At 41.2% G+C, this 14,380-nt stretch overlaps 2 protein-coding genes and 2 non-coding genes across 4 annotated transcripts; 1 reads left to right on the top strand and 3 right to left on the bottom strand.

Annotated features, from left to right (window-relative positions):
* The first annotated feature begins 1,313 nt into the window (after positions 1–1,313).
* rfc4 (replication factor C (activator 1) 4) lies at positions 1,314–8,204 on the top strand. The gene is made up of 11 exons (XM_036521500.1): positions 1,314–1,444; positions 1,977–2,101; positions 2,408–2,486; positions 3,436–3,515; positions 4,020–4,139; positions 4,438–4,581; positions 4,656–4,776; positions 5,049–5,174; positions 5,360–5,440; positions 6,731–6,844; positions 7,265–8,204. The coding sequence occupies exons 2-11, from the start codon at positions 1,989–1,991 to the stop codon at positions 7,358–7,360; spliced, it is 1,074 nt and encodes a 357-aa protein (XP_036377393.1). The 5' UTR covers positions 1,314–1,444; positions 1,977–1,988; the 3' UTR covers positions 7,361–8,204.
* An 86-nt stretch (positions 8,205–8,290) lies between these two features.
* Positions 8,291–13,501, bottom strand: LOC118772860 (eukaryotic initiation factor 4A-II-like). Its single transcript, XM_036521499.1, has 11 exons — positions 13,435–13,501; positions 12,153–12,210; positions 11,925–12,057; positions 11,483–11,622; positions 10,949–11,117; positions 10,660–10,769; positions 10,119–10,262; positions 9,636–9,773; positions 9,422–9,511; positions 8,966–9,045; positions 8,291–8,867 (listed from the first exon to the last, which is right to left on the bottom strand). Exons 1-11 carry the CDS (start codon positions 13,461–13,463, stop codon positions 8,723–8,725), a joined length of 1,236 nt encoding a protein of 411 aa, XP_036377392.1. The 5' UTR covers positions 13,464–13,501; the 3' UTR covers positions 8,291–8,722.
* On the bottom strand, positions 9,843–10,024 carry LOC118773875. The gene has a single exon (XR_005004785.1). It is a non-coding gene; the product is annotated as a small nucleolar RNA SNORA81 (small nucleolar RNA).
* LOC118773878 lies at positions 11,801–11,872 on the bottom strand. The gene has a single exon (XR_005004788.1). It is a non-coding gene; the product is annotated as a small nucleolar RNA SNORD2 (small nucleolar RNA).
* Positions 13,502–14,380: the final 879 nt, after the last annotated feature.

Genomic DNA, 14,380 nt, shown 5'->3' with positions numbered 1-14,380 from the left:
TTCCTGCATTCCTTATCCTTCAGGGCAGTTACAATTGACTGTGCTATCATATTAAGCAGTGGGGAAAACAAAAAAAAAACAAAACTTTGCATACTGTCTCAGAATTAAGTTAAGGCTTATATTTACTTACCATGTGACTGAGTATCATTCAGATGTTGGCCCGACAACTTCACAGTACTAATGAGTAAAAAATCATTAAACACCTGTCTAAACCTGCAATCCATATATGGTAAATATCCTCCAGCAAATAAAACCAAGTTAGGACCCAAATGAAACATACACAGTTCTAAATAAAATACATCAAATGACTGACAGAATTATCATGCTGATATCACCACTTCCTTTTTGAACACCATCGAATTTTAGATCTGACAGCTCATGGGACACTGCAATGTAATGAATTTGTCATACAGTACAGTTCCCAATAGCTTAAGGATGGGAATATAAATGGCTTTTAGTGAAAAGAATTGTTACAAAAGCAAAATCCCACAATAAGCCTGTCACAGATTACCTCTTAGGATGGCTGGTAGTTGGTGGTTGGAGTGGGGTGTTATTGCTGAGTAGGAACTACATCACAAATTAGATGTGTGAAGTGTGTTTGAGGAGAACTGGCAGAAGACTATGAATGATTTTAACACACTGTCAGAAGAATCCAGCCAATGGAGTTAGAGAAATGCAAATCTGGCCATACTTTGCTGGTCATTTATTGTTTGTTACCCCTCCCATCCCCAGAGGTTTTATTTCCCGTTGTTAGACAGAACACAGACAGAACAGAGACAATGACATGAAATGATTTGCTTGAACTCAGTAATCACTCCCCATATTTTCTAATGGCTACATAGATCAGCCAAGTGGAAGGATATTTCGGAAAATATATCCTAGTGTAACTTTGTGTGCATTTGTAATTGTGTTGATCTTGACTGAGGTGATTCTGATGTGCAATTCATATCTTTGAGGTATCGATCCTAAATTATTTTCACATGCTGCACAGAATTGATTTGTAGGCCTGAGGAGGATGACAGTGTGGAGAATTTAGAGGATGGTGTTACAGGCTTTATGGTAACAAGCACTGGTTCTCTTTTTCTGTCATATACATTTAGTCTACATAGCTCAGTGCAGTGGTAATCACTGAGAGAAATACTGTATCTTTAAGTCTTCCGACCGCTTGCAAATATTTTTGTAAAATCCCACTTTACCTCCTGTAACTTAGGTGGCAGCAATGAGCACTTACTGCTCGGCTGTACAGAAGAAGAAAAACAGCATCATATGACATTGCAGTGCGGCTTCAGGAAAGGCAATGTCGTAAGCGGAAGTAGACTTTCCATCAAGTGCGCCTGGCGGGAATCTGACGTATATTAAATTGGATGTAAATATTACCTTCTGTCTGGGTTTGAAGTATCTTTAGTGTCTTCTCTACAAAAACGTTGAATCGTAAGGAAATTGGGTAAGAACATAACGGTTTTTTTTTAAGTGGATCAACGAACGGTTTAGTACCCTCAGAAGTTTAGCCAACAAGATAGCTAGCTAGCAACTTAATGCGAGAGAAAGAACAGCAAGCCGATTCTCTACAATTTATAAGTTTATAGCCAATGTTAGATATAGTTTTGTGAAGTATCATTGTTAGTTAACCAGTAATTTTATAATTCTACTTAGCTAGAAAGCAGTTTGGCTAACCAACAGCCGCTTCGGAATTGCACTTTGATATTAATGTTAGCCACCAAGCATAGTTGTTACTCTTGCTACATTAGCTCTCTTAAATGTAGGAGAAGCCCGCATTTGATTCGCTAGTCATCTTTGTCCATTTTTCTAAAGTGCAATGTATTAGGTGTGTTTTTTTCGCTCACGTGGATCAACTGTCTATTTGTAATTCAGATATCATTGATACAAATAACAGCGAATAGCTAACAGGTAGCTGTGATTTGTCAAATAACCCCTGGTCCTTTCAAAGTCTGACACTTTCCTATGGCTGTTCATAGAGTAAGTGAATCATGCAGGCGTTTTTGAAGGGGGCATCCATTCAGAGCACTAAACCCCAGAAAGACAAAGCTGCCGGGCCAAGTGGTGAAAAGAAACACAAGCCGGTGCCTTGGGTAGAGAAATAGTAAGTTATTGTCATTTCTTCGACACACCGTGAGTAGGTATAACATCACTTCCATCAGTATGACAACAGGCTCCTTGTGCTGCATTCCTAGGTAGCTGGTGAGCTTTCTCATCGGTAAAATAATTATAGTTAGCTGAATGATAACGTCATTTTAGGCGATAAGTTTACGTTTTAAGTTAGTCATCATTCCCTAATTAATGGATATCTTTGTTGAAAAATTAAAATTCTGTACCGCCTAGCGCCAAACATCTGTCTCAAATTTGTTATTTCGCTAGACTATGCAATTTTTTTTTTTCACCCACACAGCCGACCAAAATGTGTGGATGAAGTAGCTTTCCAAGAAGAGGTGGTTGCAGTTCTAAAGAAGTCTTTAGAGGGCGCTGATGTGAGTATTTCTCTTGCGGTGTATGGTAGGTTCAGGAAGTGCTTTCAGACCATTTGGAAGGGTGATACTAATTAGTTGCTTTATTACCTATGGGAACGTTTCTGTGCCCTGTAGCCAGTTTTGCTGAGAATCTGTTGTCACTGTAAATTCTTCAAGGGTGCAGAGTTTACTGAATTTGGTTTGGTAAATTGAAAGCAGGTAAAATTGCAGTAGGTGTGAGGGCACTTGCTTGAAAATATATTCCCATTTCAGTTTCTTCATGTGAGGCTTCTGTTAAAAAGTAGAAGCAACTGTGAAATATTCTTTGTGAATACAGGAGCCATCACACATAATTAAAAATCTGACACAGAAATGTTAAATATTATACTATTTATCTCTATATTTTGTGACCTATACATAATCTACTTTTAGGAAAATTTCAATAATATATACAAGTTGAGTAGTACAGTGTTAACAGCAGGCTACACTTGTGTATTACCTGTAATCTTGCAGAAATTGTAGATCCCCCCCCCCCCCCCCCCCCCCACACACACACACACACACACACACACACATACACACACACGCACGCACACTATCCTGATTATGTTTCTGTTGCACTATTAATAGCTACAGACCTCTTCCCTTGAATCTGAGCCCTGCTATGTTGAACACTAGTGTAATTGAACCCCTTATACCAAGAGCACCATGTAGTATACCTAGCATTTGCTTACCCCCTCCTATTCCTGAGGTACCCCTTGTCTTAATTAACCAGCACAGACAGCTCCGTCCTGCTCATTGATTTTAATTTTGTACTTTTGATGCTGTCTGTTGAAAGTGCATGTAACTTCAAACTTAAAAGTCCTTGCCAAAGAAAACATTAAGATTTAAACTGCTAGTTTTGAAGTTCCACATGGTTCACTTGATTTACCGCACTGACGATACATTGTCCTCGTGCTCTGCATTGCAGCTGCCCAACCTGCTGTTCTATGGGCCGCCTGGGACAGGGAAAACCTCCACCATCCTGGCAGCGGCGAGGGAGCTATATGGGTGAGCAGAGCGGGTTCTGCAGTTTTGCCCCATGCTGTCCCAGCCGCAGTCTGCTGACAGCCTGATGCTTGCGCTCCTTGTACAACAGTTCAGATTGCTCCATTTGTGTACGTGGTGCCTGTTCATAGTTCTTGCACTGTGGAACAGTAAAGCACACACTCTCAACGAGCCTAGAGACTGCCCAGCCACATTGATATGAAAAGCTGCCTTTAGAGGTAACTGTAGTCAGCCACTTGCAGTTGGCAGCCAGTTACTTAAACTCTTGGTATGTGCTACAAGGGTCAAAGGCTACAGGTCTTCCCATTAGGAGGCTCCGAAAGCATATCCATCTCCCCATTCATACATGCCCAAGAGACTAATTTGCATTCTTGATTTAACTATGTCCCCAAAATTGCGGAAATGAATGATGGCTGAATGCACTATCAAACAATTGAATTGTACAGCAGTTTTAAATGAAGGTAATTCTACACATTGTCATAATGAGCATCTGTCATTTGTCTGTAGACCGGAGCTGTACAGACAGAGAGTGTTGGAGCTGAATGCCTCAGATGAACGCGGGATCCAGGTGATCAGGGAAAAAGTGAAGACTTTTGCCCAGCTGACCGTGGCTGGAACGCGCACAGAGTGAGTGTTGGTTTTTGCTGACCTGTGTTCCCTGTCTCATTTAGTCTTTACAACTTTCCACATCCGGACTGACACTAGTCATACCCATTCCAATGCAAAGCTTAGTCATTTGCCACCATGCCGTATACATAAATCCATGCACCAAAGACAGTTTAGTCCGGTCTTCCCTTTATGGCTTTCCTCTCGGTTTCCTTGACATGATACCCTGGAGCCTAATAGTCTTAAATTGAACACTGTGAGACTTGTTGTCATGTCCCCTGTGTAGCATGCGTGATACCCCTTCCTCTCATCCCTGCAGTGGGAAGCCTTGTCCCCCTTTTAAGATTATTATCCTGGACGAAGCGGACTCCATGACAAATGCAGCGCAGGCTGCCCTCAGACGCACCATGGAGAAGGAGTCCAGGACCACACGTTTCTGCCTCATCTGTAACTACGTCAGCCGGTCAGTCAGTGCTCACTGCCCAAACACTGCACACCTGCAAGGGACAGACTCTAAAAGCCCCTTTCGCCTTTCAGGATAATCGAGCCCCTGACGTCTCGATGCTCCAAGTTCCGCTTCAAGCCTCTCGATGACCAGATACAAGAAGAGCGGCTTGTGGAGATCTGCGAGAAGGAGAATCTCAAGTACACCAAAGAGGTATTGACCAACCATGGAGACAGACATCTTCCAGCCGTTGTTGCTCTGTGAGCCTGGTCACTGAGCCAGCCTCTGCCTCTGCATTAGCTCAGTTGGTTTTCAACCACTCGCAGCTCCATGAGGAGTTCAGGTCTGCAGAAGTAAAAGTTTCACAGGATCCTTTGCTTGTTTAGGATGACTTTCATCATGCAGTGTTCTGACAGCTGCCTGATATAATGAACGCGTTGCCTTTTATGCTCATCGCAAGACTTATAGACCGTCTGTCTTTGTAGGCAATCGCAGCTTTGGTGAAGGTGTCAGAGGGGGACCTGCGGAAAGCTATCACCTTTTTACAAAGTGCAGCTCGACTCAACAGCGAGAAGGAAATAACAGAGAGCATTGTCATCGAGATTGCTGGGGTGAGTGCTGTTGGGAAAGGTTAACTCTTCTACAAAATGTTGTAAGTTCAGTGGTTATTGTAGAGATTTCTTATTTTTGATGTGGTAAAATGAAGTGTGTAGCCCAGACTGCAATGTTACAGTCCAGACTATAAAGTGTTTTCTTTGTCCCCAGGTTCTAAAGATCTGTTTTATTTGAATTTTAGGTCGTTCCCACAAAGATGCTCAACAGTCTGCTACAGATTTGTTACAGCAGCACCTTTGATAAACTTGAAATTGCTGTTAAGGTATGTGCTTAACCTGATGGCTTACAGCTTGTGACCTCTCAAAATATGAATACACGTTCAATGATTCCTCACATATTTCGCTGTGACACATCCTCCCTGTTTATCTGTGTTCGCCAAATTTTGCAAACCTTAGAATGGCTTATTTAAGCCCCCTTGTTTCTGTGAGGGGTTTTTACAAAACTTCATTGTTTTAAAGCAAGGGCATCTTTAGTCTTAATTGAATCTTTTCCCTGAAATATTAATAGTGAATCTTGTGGATTCATGGAGTCAATTCACAGTGCATGTAAAAATGATTTGCAGCCCCTGCATAGCATCAAAATGCCTTCAGTGTTGTCACAACGCATGAATGCATTTTAGTCTTGATGAAAGATTTCATTATCATTTTATGTTATTCCAATGCGGATGGAATTGCTTAGGGCTGTAGAGCTCCCCGTGTCGGTTCCCTTTGTTGTAAAATAATGCTGATTTTCAAACCAGAAGAGATTGTGTTTGATTGATTCAGCCATTGTGAAGATTAAATATGGGAGCCAAGGTGCAAGTTAATCTTTTAGAGTGAAAAGAGTGTTAAGTCTAGTCTTTGCAAATTAAGTATGCTACATTCATGGAAACCCAATGTTACTGGAATTATGTCATTGTTGCATATACCAGAATACTTCAGAACCCTCTCCAAAAGAGGTGGCTACATTTGGTAAATGGTTATCTCTCTCTATATATAAATGTGGAGACTGGTTAACTTTTTGCCAAGCACAGAATATGAGATGGTTTTCAGTATTAACCTATGGTGACCTCAAATAATCAAATAGTTTAATCCTGTGAAAAACATTCTACAATGTATTATGGTTATTTTTGACTACAACATAAAAAGGGGAAAAAAATAGCCCCAAGGCCTCAGTTTTTTTTTGTATTTGGTATAATTCTGCACCATTGTATGATGCTTGACTCGATCAATCATTATCTTGTTTGGGGCCCTGTTTTTCATGTTTATAGGTAATTTTGTTGACTATTTTAGACATTGACTGCATGATTGCACTGAAGCTTGATAAATTGCTTAGGGATCACACCCGACAAATATAATCCTCAGCCAGAGTATTCCAGCACATATATGGCATTATCAGAATAAGGAACTCCAAATAGCAAACAGTGGCCAAGACTCCCTTTGAGCACAGTCAGCTAGGACATGGTCTGGAGTCCTCTCCTTGGCTACCTCCACCAAAGTGCTACTATATTCTGGCAGGCAGCTCTTAACATCTCCAGGTGACTAATCAGCAGGTCTCCCCGTCGCTTTCACAGAACATGATAGACGAGGGCTACGCCGCCACGCAAATCATCAGCCAGCTGCACGACATGATCATAGAGGAGAGCCTGAGTGACCGGCAGAAGTCAGCCATCACAGAAAAAATGGCGGTAGGAGTCACATGTGAATAGAAGCCCTCCTTCCTCCGCTTTGGCTTGTATAATTTTATCCTTCGCTGTCAAGGAGTCCAACTGTATGAATTGCTGCACAAGTGATTTAATTGAACTTATGCCTCCATACTTCGCTACATTTTAACACAAGTGTTGGTGGCTCCAGCAATAAATTCCTTACAAAATAAAATGCTGCTGTACGCTGCATCACCCTAACTCAACAGTTTTCAGTAACTGCTTGTTTCTAGTGTATGTTAGTGTAGGCAATTGGTGTTTAAGCAAAGTCGTTGAGAATCATATCCATTCAACCCGATTGTCTTAATACAGCAGTGAGTATTCAGTTATATAAAAGCTTTTTGTATTCCAGAGTAATACTGTCTCGGTACATGAAACCTAATTATTCCTTTTTTATTTTGGCAGGAGGTGGACAAGTGTTTGGCCGACGGTGCAGATGAGTATTTGCAGATGATGAGTCTGTGCTCTGTGATCATGCAGCAGGCATCCCAAAGCAACTGAACCAGAGCTCCAGTTCTTCCTACATCTTACCTGAACACCAGAGCTCCTCACATCCTTGTATATTTGCTGTTTGTACCTTTTTGTGTTATTAAAAAATTGCTTGTCAAATTAGCACTCCTTTTAATGTCCAAGTATTTGCAAAACCACTTAACAGCACATTAATCCACAATGACTATACTCAATTAGTTATGTGTTAAGTACATCAACTGAGGGCAAGTAGCAGGGATCAGTATTGCTCAGCAAGCTGAAGAAATTCACATGCTTGGTTAATTAAGCCATCACTGCAAACAGCACAAATGGGATTCATGGTCAAACGTTGGGCAAAATTAGTTTTGGCATGTGGGTTACATCATTTCTTGATTAAACCATCTATCAAGGCAAATAAATCCATAGCTACCAGACCAACTCATGCTCCTGTGGCCTAAATGTATACCACTCCCATTAAGGCTTACACAGATGAGGCAATTATCAATGACCAGATATACTGAAGTGCATGGTGGTAGAATCAACACAACTAAGACTAATAAATTCAGATACCAAAAGGAATTGTTTGGAAAGTCAAAGACTCAACATTAAATAATTAGCCACAATGATTTATTTTATCCTGAATTATGACATTGAATGATGGCTATACCATAGTAATGCTGGTAACTTAATGGAAGTGGCAATGACTTCAAGATACAAGTACTGTGACAGTTCACCTAGTCATTTCACTAAATAGGCATTTCAGTGGGTTTCTGAGTCAGTGAAAAAAACACAAGTAACCATAAATTCCTCTTTATTTTGAAACAAGGGTCAAATACAATTCATAATTTAAGGTCAGTTAATTAAAATCATTGCCCACATTTAAAGAGGTTAATTTTGAGTCTCATTGGAAAAGCGTGATTAAATAGATTAAATACATTGCACAAAATAAACAAAAGTGCTTGATAATTTGGAAGGTCATTGCATCTGACCCAAGTTTTACAATAACTAAATGTTAGTTTCACATAATTGGCAGACTTAATACAGCACTTATATCTTTTAGTCCACAAGTAAATTATTAAATGATAGAGAACATCTAACACACACACATTTATTGAACTAGGAAATGAATATCTAGTAAAGAATAAATGTAAAGACTCCATGTCTTTGTTTCCCACCCCTGCAGTCTAACTGTAGAGTCCTCTGAACTAGAGAACTGGTTCTACAACTGTCCTCAAAAGAGCTCACGACCAAAGTCGATAGACTTAGCAAATATCTGAATTTCTGATCCGCATTCCGCATTGAGACAAGATTCAATATTTTCCAATAAAATAAGCACAATGCACGTGTTTATTCAACAACAGCGAGCACCGCATAAAATAGATCTCATCTCAGGGATTAAATCAGATCAGCCACATTCATAGGCATTTCCTCAACAGTAGTATTGTAAAAAGTCTCGATATCCCGAAGAATCCTCTTGTCTTCTTCAGTAACAAAGTTAATAGCAACTCCTTTCCTGCCAAAACGGCCACCACGACCAATTCTGTCAAATAAAAGATGAGGGGGAGGGAAAAAATAAGTCAGTAAACCAGTTTTTCTACAAGAGAAGACTGCAAAAATTATGGTTACGTATCGTCTCACCTGTGGATGTAGTTTTCCCGATTTGTTGGCAGATCATAGTTAATAACTAGAGACACTTGCTGTACATCGATGCCACGCGCCTAGAACATGACCGTTTTACAGTTAGTATCTGTGCAGAGTGAAGGGGGTTTTGTAGTCTACAATTAAGTGATGAATTTCAACTGTGAAACCCACTGTGGAGTGCAGACATTTCTCTTCCAAAGGGCCTGGCTGCTCGGTAAGGAGAACCTTTGCAGAAACAATGAGCACCTTTGGTTTCACTACACAGCATGCCTCCAATGACATCCAGCCACTTATATTTTGAGACGTCTCAAAACTGACTGCTGAGTGGCACACTGGTGGCATCAAAGTTGCACCATTTAGCTGGTGTAGCTGCATCATACCTCATTACACCTGGGTCTATCACATGAGTCTTTAACATTCAAAAAAAAAATTTGAACCTGAGGTCAGCCTTACCAGCAAGTCCGTAGTGATCAGAACTCTGCTAGATCCTGATCTGAATTCTCGCATGATCACATCACGCTCCTTCTGGTCCATGTCCCCATGCTGCAAAGCAGTGACACAATATTCACTTCAAGCATTAACCTGCTGCTTTCCCATGCACATCCACAGAAGAAAGAGATCCAGCTTCATCTTCTAGTTGAAATCTTGCATGGCAACTGCATCTTACCAGGGCAGAGACCGTGAAGTCCCTTGCATGCATCTTCTCAGTCAGCCAGTCAACCTTTCTTCTTGTGTTCAAGAAGATGACAGCTTGGGTGATTGTCAGAGTCTCATACAGGTCACACAGGGTGTCCAGTTTCCACTCCTGACAGAAAAAACCATTCAGACACAAACCAAGCCATTTGTTTGCTGAAGACTTACAGCTACTGCTGAAAACTGTTGCACAGCATCCTGAGACAATGGACATTGGACATTAAGAAAGAGGTCCATCCTTGTCTCATTCCAGATGATGTGCAGTTATTCTCCTTCTTGGGTGTACTCTTACTAGCATTATCACAAGACCCAAGCCAAAGGCTTTGGTCTTGCAATTTTAGCAGAGTGCTTTTGCAAGAAGGAAGCTGGAGCTCACAATCCATTGTTACACCGATATGTTAATGTCTAGCATGATGCTAAAGAAAGTTTTTTAAAGTGGAACTGCGGTACCACTCACCTCCCTTTCTACATTGATGTAGAACTGCTTGATACCCTCCAAGGTAAGCTCCTCCTTTTTCACAAGGATCCGAATTGGATCGCGCATAAACTTTTTGGTCACCTCCAACACATCAGCTGGCATTGTAGCCGACAAAAGCACAACCTGCAAAGGTGAAAAATCTTTTGTAGAGTGCAGCAACTCAGATCCAAACAAACTCCTCATCAGCAGTCACATTAGATGAGGAAACGGACATTGATAGAGCCCAATCTCACTGCAATGCAGCACCAACTCATTCCCACAGTCTGCAAGCATGACTGGCAAAACCAAGGTGAGCTGGTTTTTTTCCCCATCATTTCAGCAGTTCATCAGCAGTTGCCTTATCAAAATACTCCGTTTAAGCTTAAAGGAAGTAATGATCTTTTTCAAACCCTAACCATGATGCATCAAATCTAAAACAGAAATGCATGCTCTGGTTACAGGCTTGTGGGGGCCATCTCGTGGTGTGTTGTTATGTAACAGCTGTCAGACAGACTGCTCCCAAAACAAACCAGACACTCACTTGGATGTTTGTGCTTAATTTTTGGAAAATCTCATAGATTTGATCCTTGAATCCCCGACTCAACATTTCATCAGCTTCATCCAAGACAAACATCTTGATCCATTTTGGAGCTGTGAAAACGAGGACACTAGTGTAAGGCCACGTGGTCCGTGGAGCGATGTCCAATCTGTGCGTACATTACCATAGTGATCAGTGGAAAATAAGGCATCTCCATTACGTGTCAAGAGGGTTGGGCATCATTTCGCTGTGCAACAGAGAACTGGTATTTTCCTCAGGAACGGATACTCACACAAGTACCTCCTGTTCAGCATGTCAAAGACTCGCCCTGGAGTTCCAACAACTATGTGGGGAGCCTCCGCTTGGAGCTTCTGCATCTCATTTCGGACATTCGTTCCTCCAATGCAGGCATGGCAGGTGGCACCCATGTAGTCACCCAGAGCCAGGATTACTTTCTGAATCTGGAGGATTACATCAGTTAAAAGATGTACTTGTATCACCACAGCCAGAATCTACATGTGCATACTGTAGCAAGAGCTTGGAGGCACACTAGACCACGCTATCACACTCAACTGTCAAATGCATGCACTCAGGGATTGTACAATGCACTCTGACACATGCTTGGCTTGCAAACCACTTACCAACTGCAGCTTTAGTGATGTATAACACGCAGATCACAGAGCTACCTTAAATGTGCAGATTATTCCAGTTGCCATTGGAATGCTAAGTACTTCTTAACTGAACACTGAACAAGTGCAGAATACATTCCAAACATGCTGCCCTGTTCTAAATGATTTTTCAGGTTCTGTTATGAGTTGCAGCATACCTGTTGAGCCAGTTCTCTAGTTGGAGCCAAGACCAGAGCCTGTGTCTCCTTCTGGTCTATTTCCAGCTGCTGCAGGATGGAAATTGCAAATGTGGCTGTCTTGCCAGTTCCTGACTGGGCCTGGGCAATGACATCATAGCCTAGGACAAAAGAACACCAGGACTGAGCCAATAGCACACTACATAACTATCGTGCATGCATTTGAAATTAGCTTCAGCCTTCACTAGTTAAAAACAAGTTCGCCTGCACACCAAAATCACCACCAAGCAGCTAAAACACAAATGTAACTATACATGACAAGACTGCTGACTACTACTTGAGTGATCAGGAACAAAAATGCTCTCTCCATTCCAGGTCAGTCCCGAAAGATGGTATGGCATCATCTCACTCGATATGCCTGGCATTATTTCACAGTAGCAATAATGAGAAACTTGAGGCCAACCTTTAATGCATGGAATTATTGCTCTCTGTTGAATGGCAGACGGCTTCTCGAATCCATATGCATAAATGCCCCTCAGGAGAGTCTCCTTCAGGTTCATGTCATCGAAATTGTCTGTGATCTCATTCCAGTTGCTCTGTATTAAGAAAAGATAGTGTTAAACCAAGTAATCTTACCAAACAAACTCCCAATATGCAACACGATGCATGCAACAATATGTTAGAATTTTACCTCGATGACACCATCAGGCTCCATTCCTTCTGGGCCCCCATGGTCTCGGTCTCTAGAGCTGTTCAACAAAAGATTTTAAGAAATGATGAATCCATTTGGCCAGCAACCGACAGATTTAAATGTAAGGAACGAGCCACTTGCAGCAGATTAATTGCCAATGGCCAAAGATCCGAGTCAACCTAAACCAAATGTAATCGCCCGTTCCCGGGAGCTCAACAGCGAAGTGGTATTGCTCATCCCCCGAATGCTAGAATGATGCATAATGATCAACTGTAAAAACACCGCGGTGCGGTAGTCCGAAATACAACAGGCCTGTGCAGTACCACCACACTCGGAGCATTACTAGAGTAGTACTTAAACCTCGACTAAAATAATTCCTTCAGATTAGTTACGAGAAAACAGCCAAAAAAGAAAGTTCAGAGGGTCACAAGTCTTGGATGCGCCGCATAGGTACGATCAATATCGACATTAACTGCTTTGCCAATCATGCGGTATTCCTTCATCCACAACAGACCAAAGCACCCATGATAGCAAACTCGCTAACAACTGGCTGTTTTCTGAACCACTTTTTTTCATCCAAGTAGCTACCTAGTTCGCTTGTCAACTAGCAAGTAATCTACAGTGATCTCACCTTTTAACGTTAGTGTCGTCTGCCATCAATTACTACCATGACGTCCCACGCTTGCGACTCCTGTTGTGCATAACCTCGGAGACTTAGGAAATGTGGTTCCATCTTAATGTACGATACTATATATGCGGTCAAATTCCCATCCGATGTAGCATCGACATACATCGGATTTAGTGCAAAGTTAATGAGCATTTTATTTTTTATATATATTTTTAAGAATGGCAGCCGGAAGGGGTATCACGGCCTAATCCCGAACTGGGTGGGATTGCGTTAACTGATTGGCTAATATTAATTTTGTTCTCCGATCCTTTTGATGTAACATTAGCTCAATAGCTATCGACAGATAACAGTAAATCTTTAATAAAAAACTGACATCAAAATCATAAATATACCTAATGTGAAAAAGACGATTTACTATAACACCTCACAGTCAGGATTGTCAGTTAGCGAGCAGCTAACCTAGCAGTGCAAAACTGGATAGTTCCAATAGCAGGCCAAGGTTCTTGCTAAACTAGGCAGTTACGTTGCGTTTAAACCATGTGATGTTCAGTTACCTACAGTGAGAACTGTTCTATACACCAATCATACCAACCAATATAACAGTTACTCTAACATATCAAAAATACTTTAAACAAAAAAAAATCTGAATTATACCTGTTGTAATCCGCAGAACCGCTTGACATGATCCGGCCGACGCTTCAGCGCTCAACTGAAAAGGAGGAGGAACTAAAGCGCACATCATTTAATCCAGCCGGGACTTAAACTTCCGGCAAGTAAAACAGACAACTATAGAATAACACCACGCTGTTCGATAGGACCGCGATCAAAATTATTTTTATATTTTGCACAATATATAACATTGATTTTCAAAAAATGTACAGTTTTAATGTGTTAATTTTAAAGACACCGCATTTCGAACTATACATAGCGGCGGAAGGATATTGCAGTAAAAGAAAATAGTGTTCAGATTGCTACGGGGTTTCCTCACGACCCCTGTACAGGACGGCACCGGAAGCCTAGTCATGCTGTGCAGGTCTGGACTTTTTTTTTTTGTTTTTTGAGACGAATGAGGAAAAGTGTTTTGGAGTATTACAGCTTGTTCCACACAAAACAACCATATGTGCTGATTAAATCGCATTTTATTGGCTGCAGAAATCTAAACGTTATGTGCAGCGAATTCAAAAAAATGTCCTGCTACTACAAAGTCGTAGTTTGACGTTTGACGTTTTAAAATGGCGACATCCAACAAGATTAAAATCGCCATCAACGTATAGCAGCCATCTGAGGTCTGTGACGACATTTAGCAGTTGAAAGGTCACTACATTGTTAACTTAAACGGACATGGAATTATATTTTAGACATTGAAACCTAAGGCTGCCTATACATAAAGAACCATATTCTGAATTTGGCCAGGAAATTAGGGAACAATAAATATATGCTCTTTGTAATAAGTAAGAAGGGCACTTAAATTACAACACTGATTATGGACCTGATTGGCAACATTTGGATGAGTAACGCCACTTACTGTAGACATGTTGCTGGAAAGGGCTACAGGGTGGTGCACCTACGGGTTAATAAAAGTGTATGGCTAAGGGTTTAT

This window comes from Megalops cyprinoides, chromosome 2 (assembly GCF_013368585.1).
Source record: "Megalops cyprinoides isolate fMegCyp1 chromosome 2, fMegCyp1.pri, whole genome shotgun sequence".
In the NCBI taxonomy this organism is placed as follows: domain Eukaryota; kingdom Metazoa; phylum Chordata; class Actinopteri; order Elopiformes; family Megalopidae; genus Megalops; species Megalops cyprinoides.
This window is presented reverse-complemented; position numbering and strand designations above follow the sequence as displayed.

Coding starts and splice junctions, on each gene's coding strand:
- rfc4 (XM_036521500.1), top strand. CDS start 1,989: ATGCAGGCGTTTTTGAAGGGGGCATCCATTCAGAGCACTAAACCCCAG. Junction 2,102..2,407: donor GTGCCTTGGGTAGAGAAATA/GTAAGTTATTGT, acceptor TCACCCACACAG/CCGACCAAAATGTGTGGATG. Junction 6,845..7,264: donor CCATCACAGAAAAAATGGCG/GTAGGAGTCACA, acceptor TTATTTTGGCAG/GAGGTGGACAAGTGTTTGGC.
- LOC118772860 (XM_036521499.1), bottom strand. CDS start 13,463: ATGTCAAGCGGTTCTGCGGATTACAACAG. Junction 12,058..12,152: donor AGCCTGATGGTGTCATCGAG/GTAAAATTCTAA, acceptor TTCTTAATACAG/AGCAACTGGAATGAGATCAC. Junction 8,868..8,965: donor CGGGAAAACTACATCCACAG/GTGAGACGATAC, acceptor TTTATTTGACAG/AATTGGTCGTGGTGGCCGTT.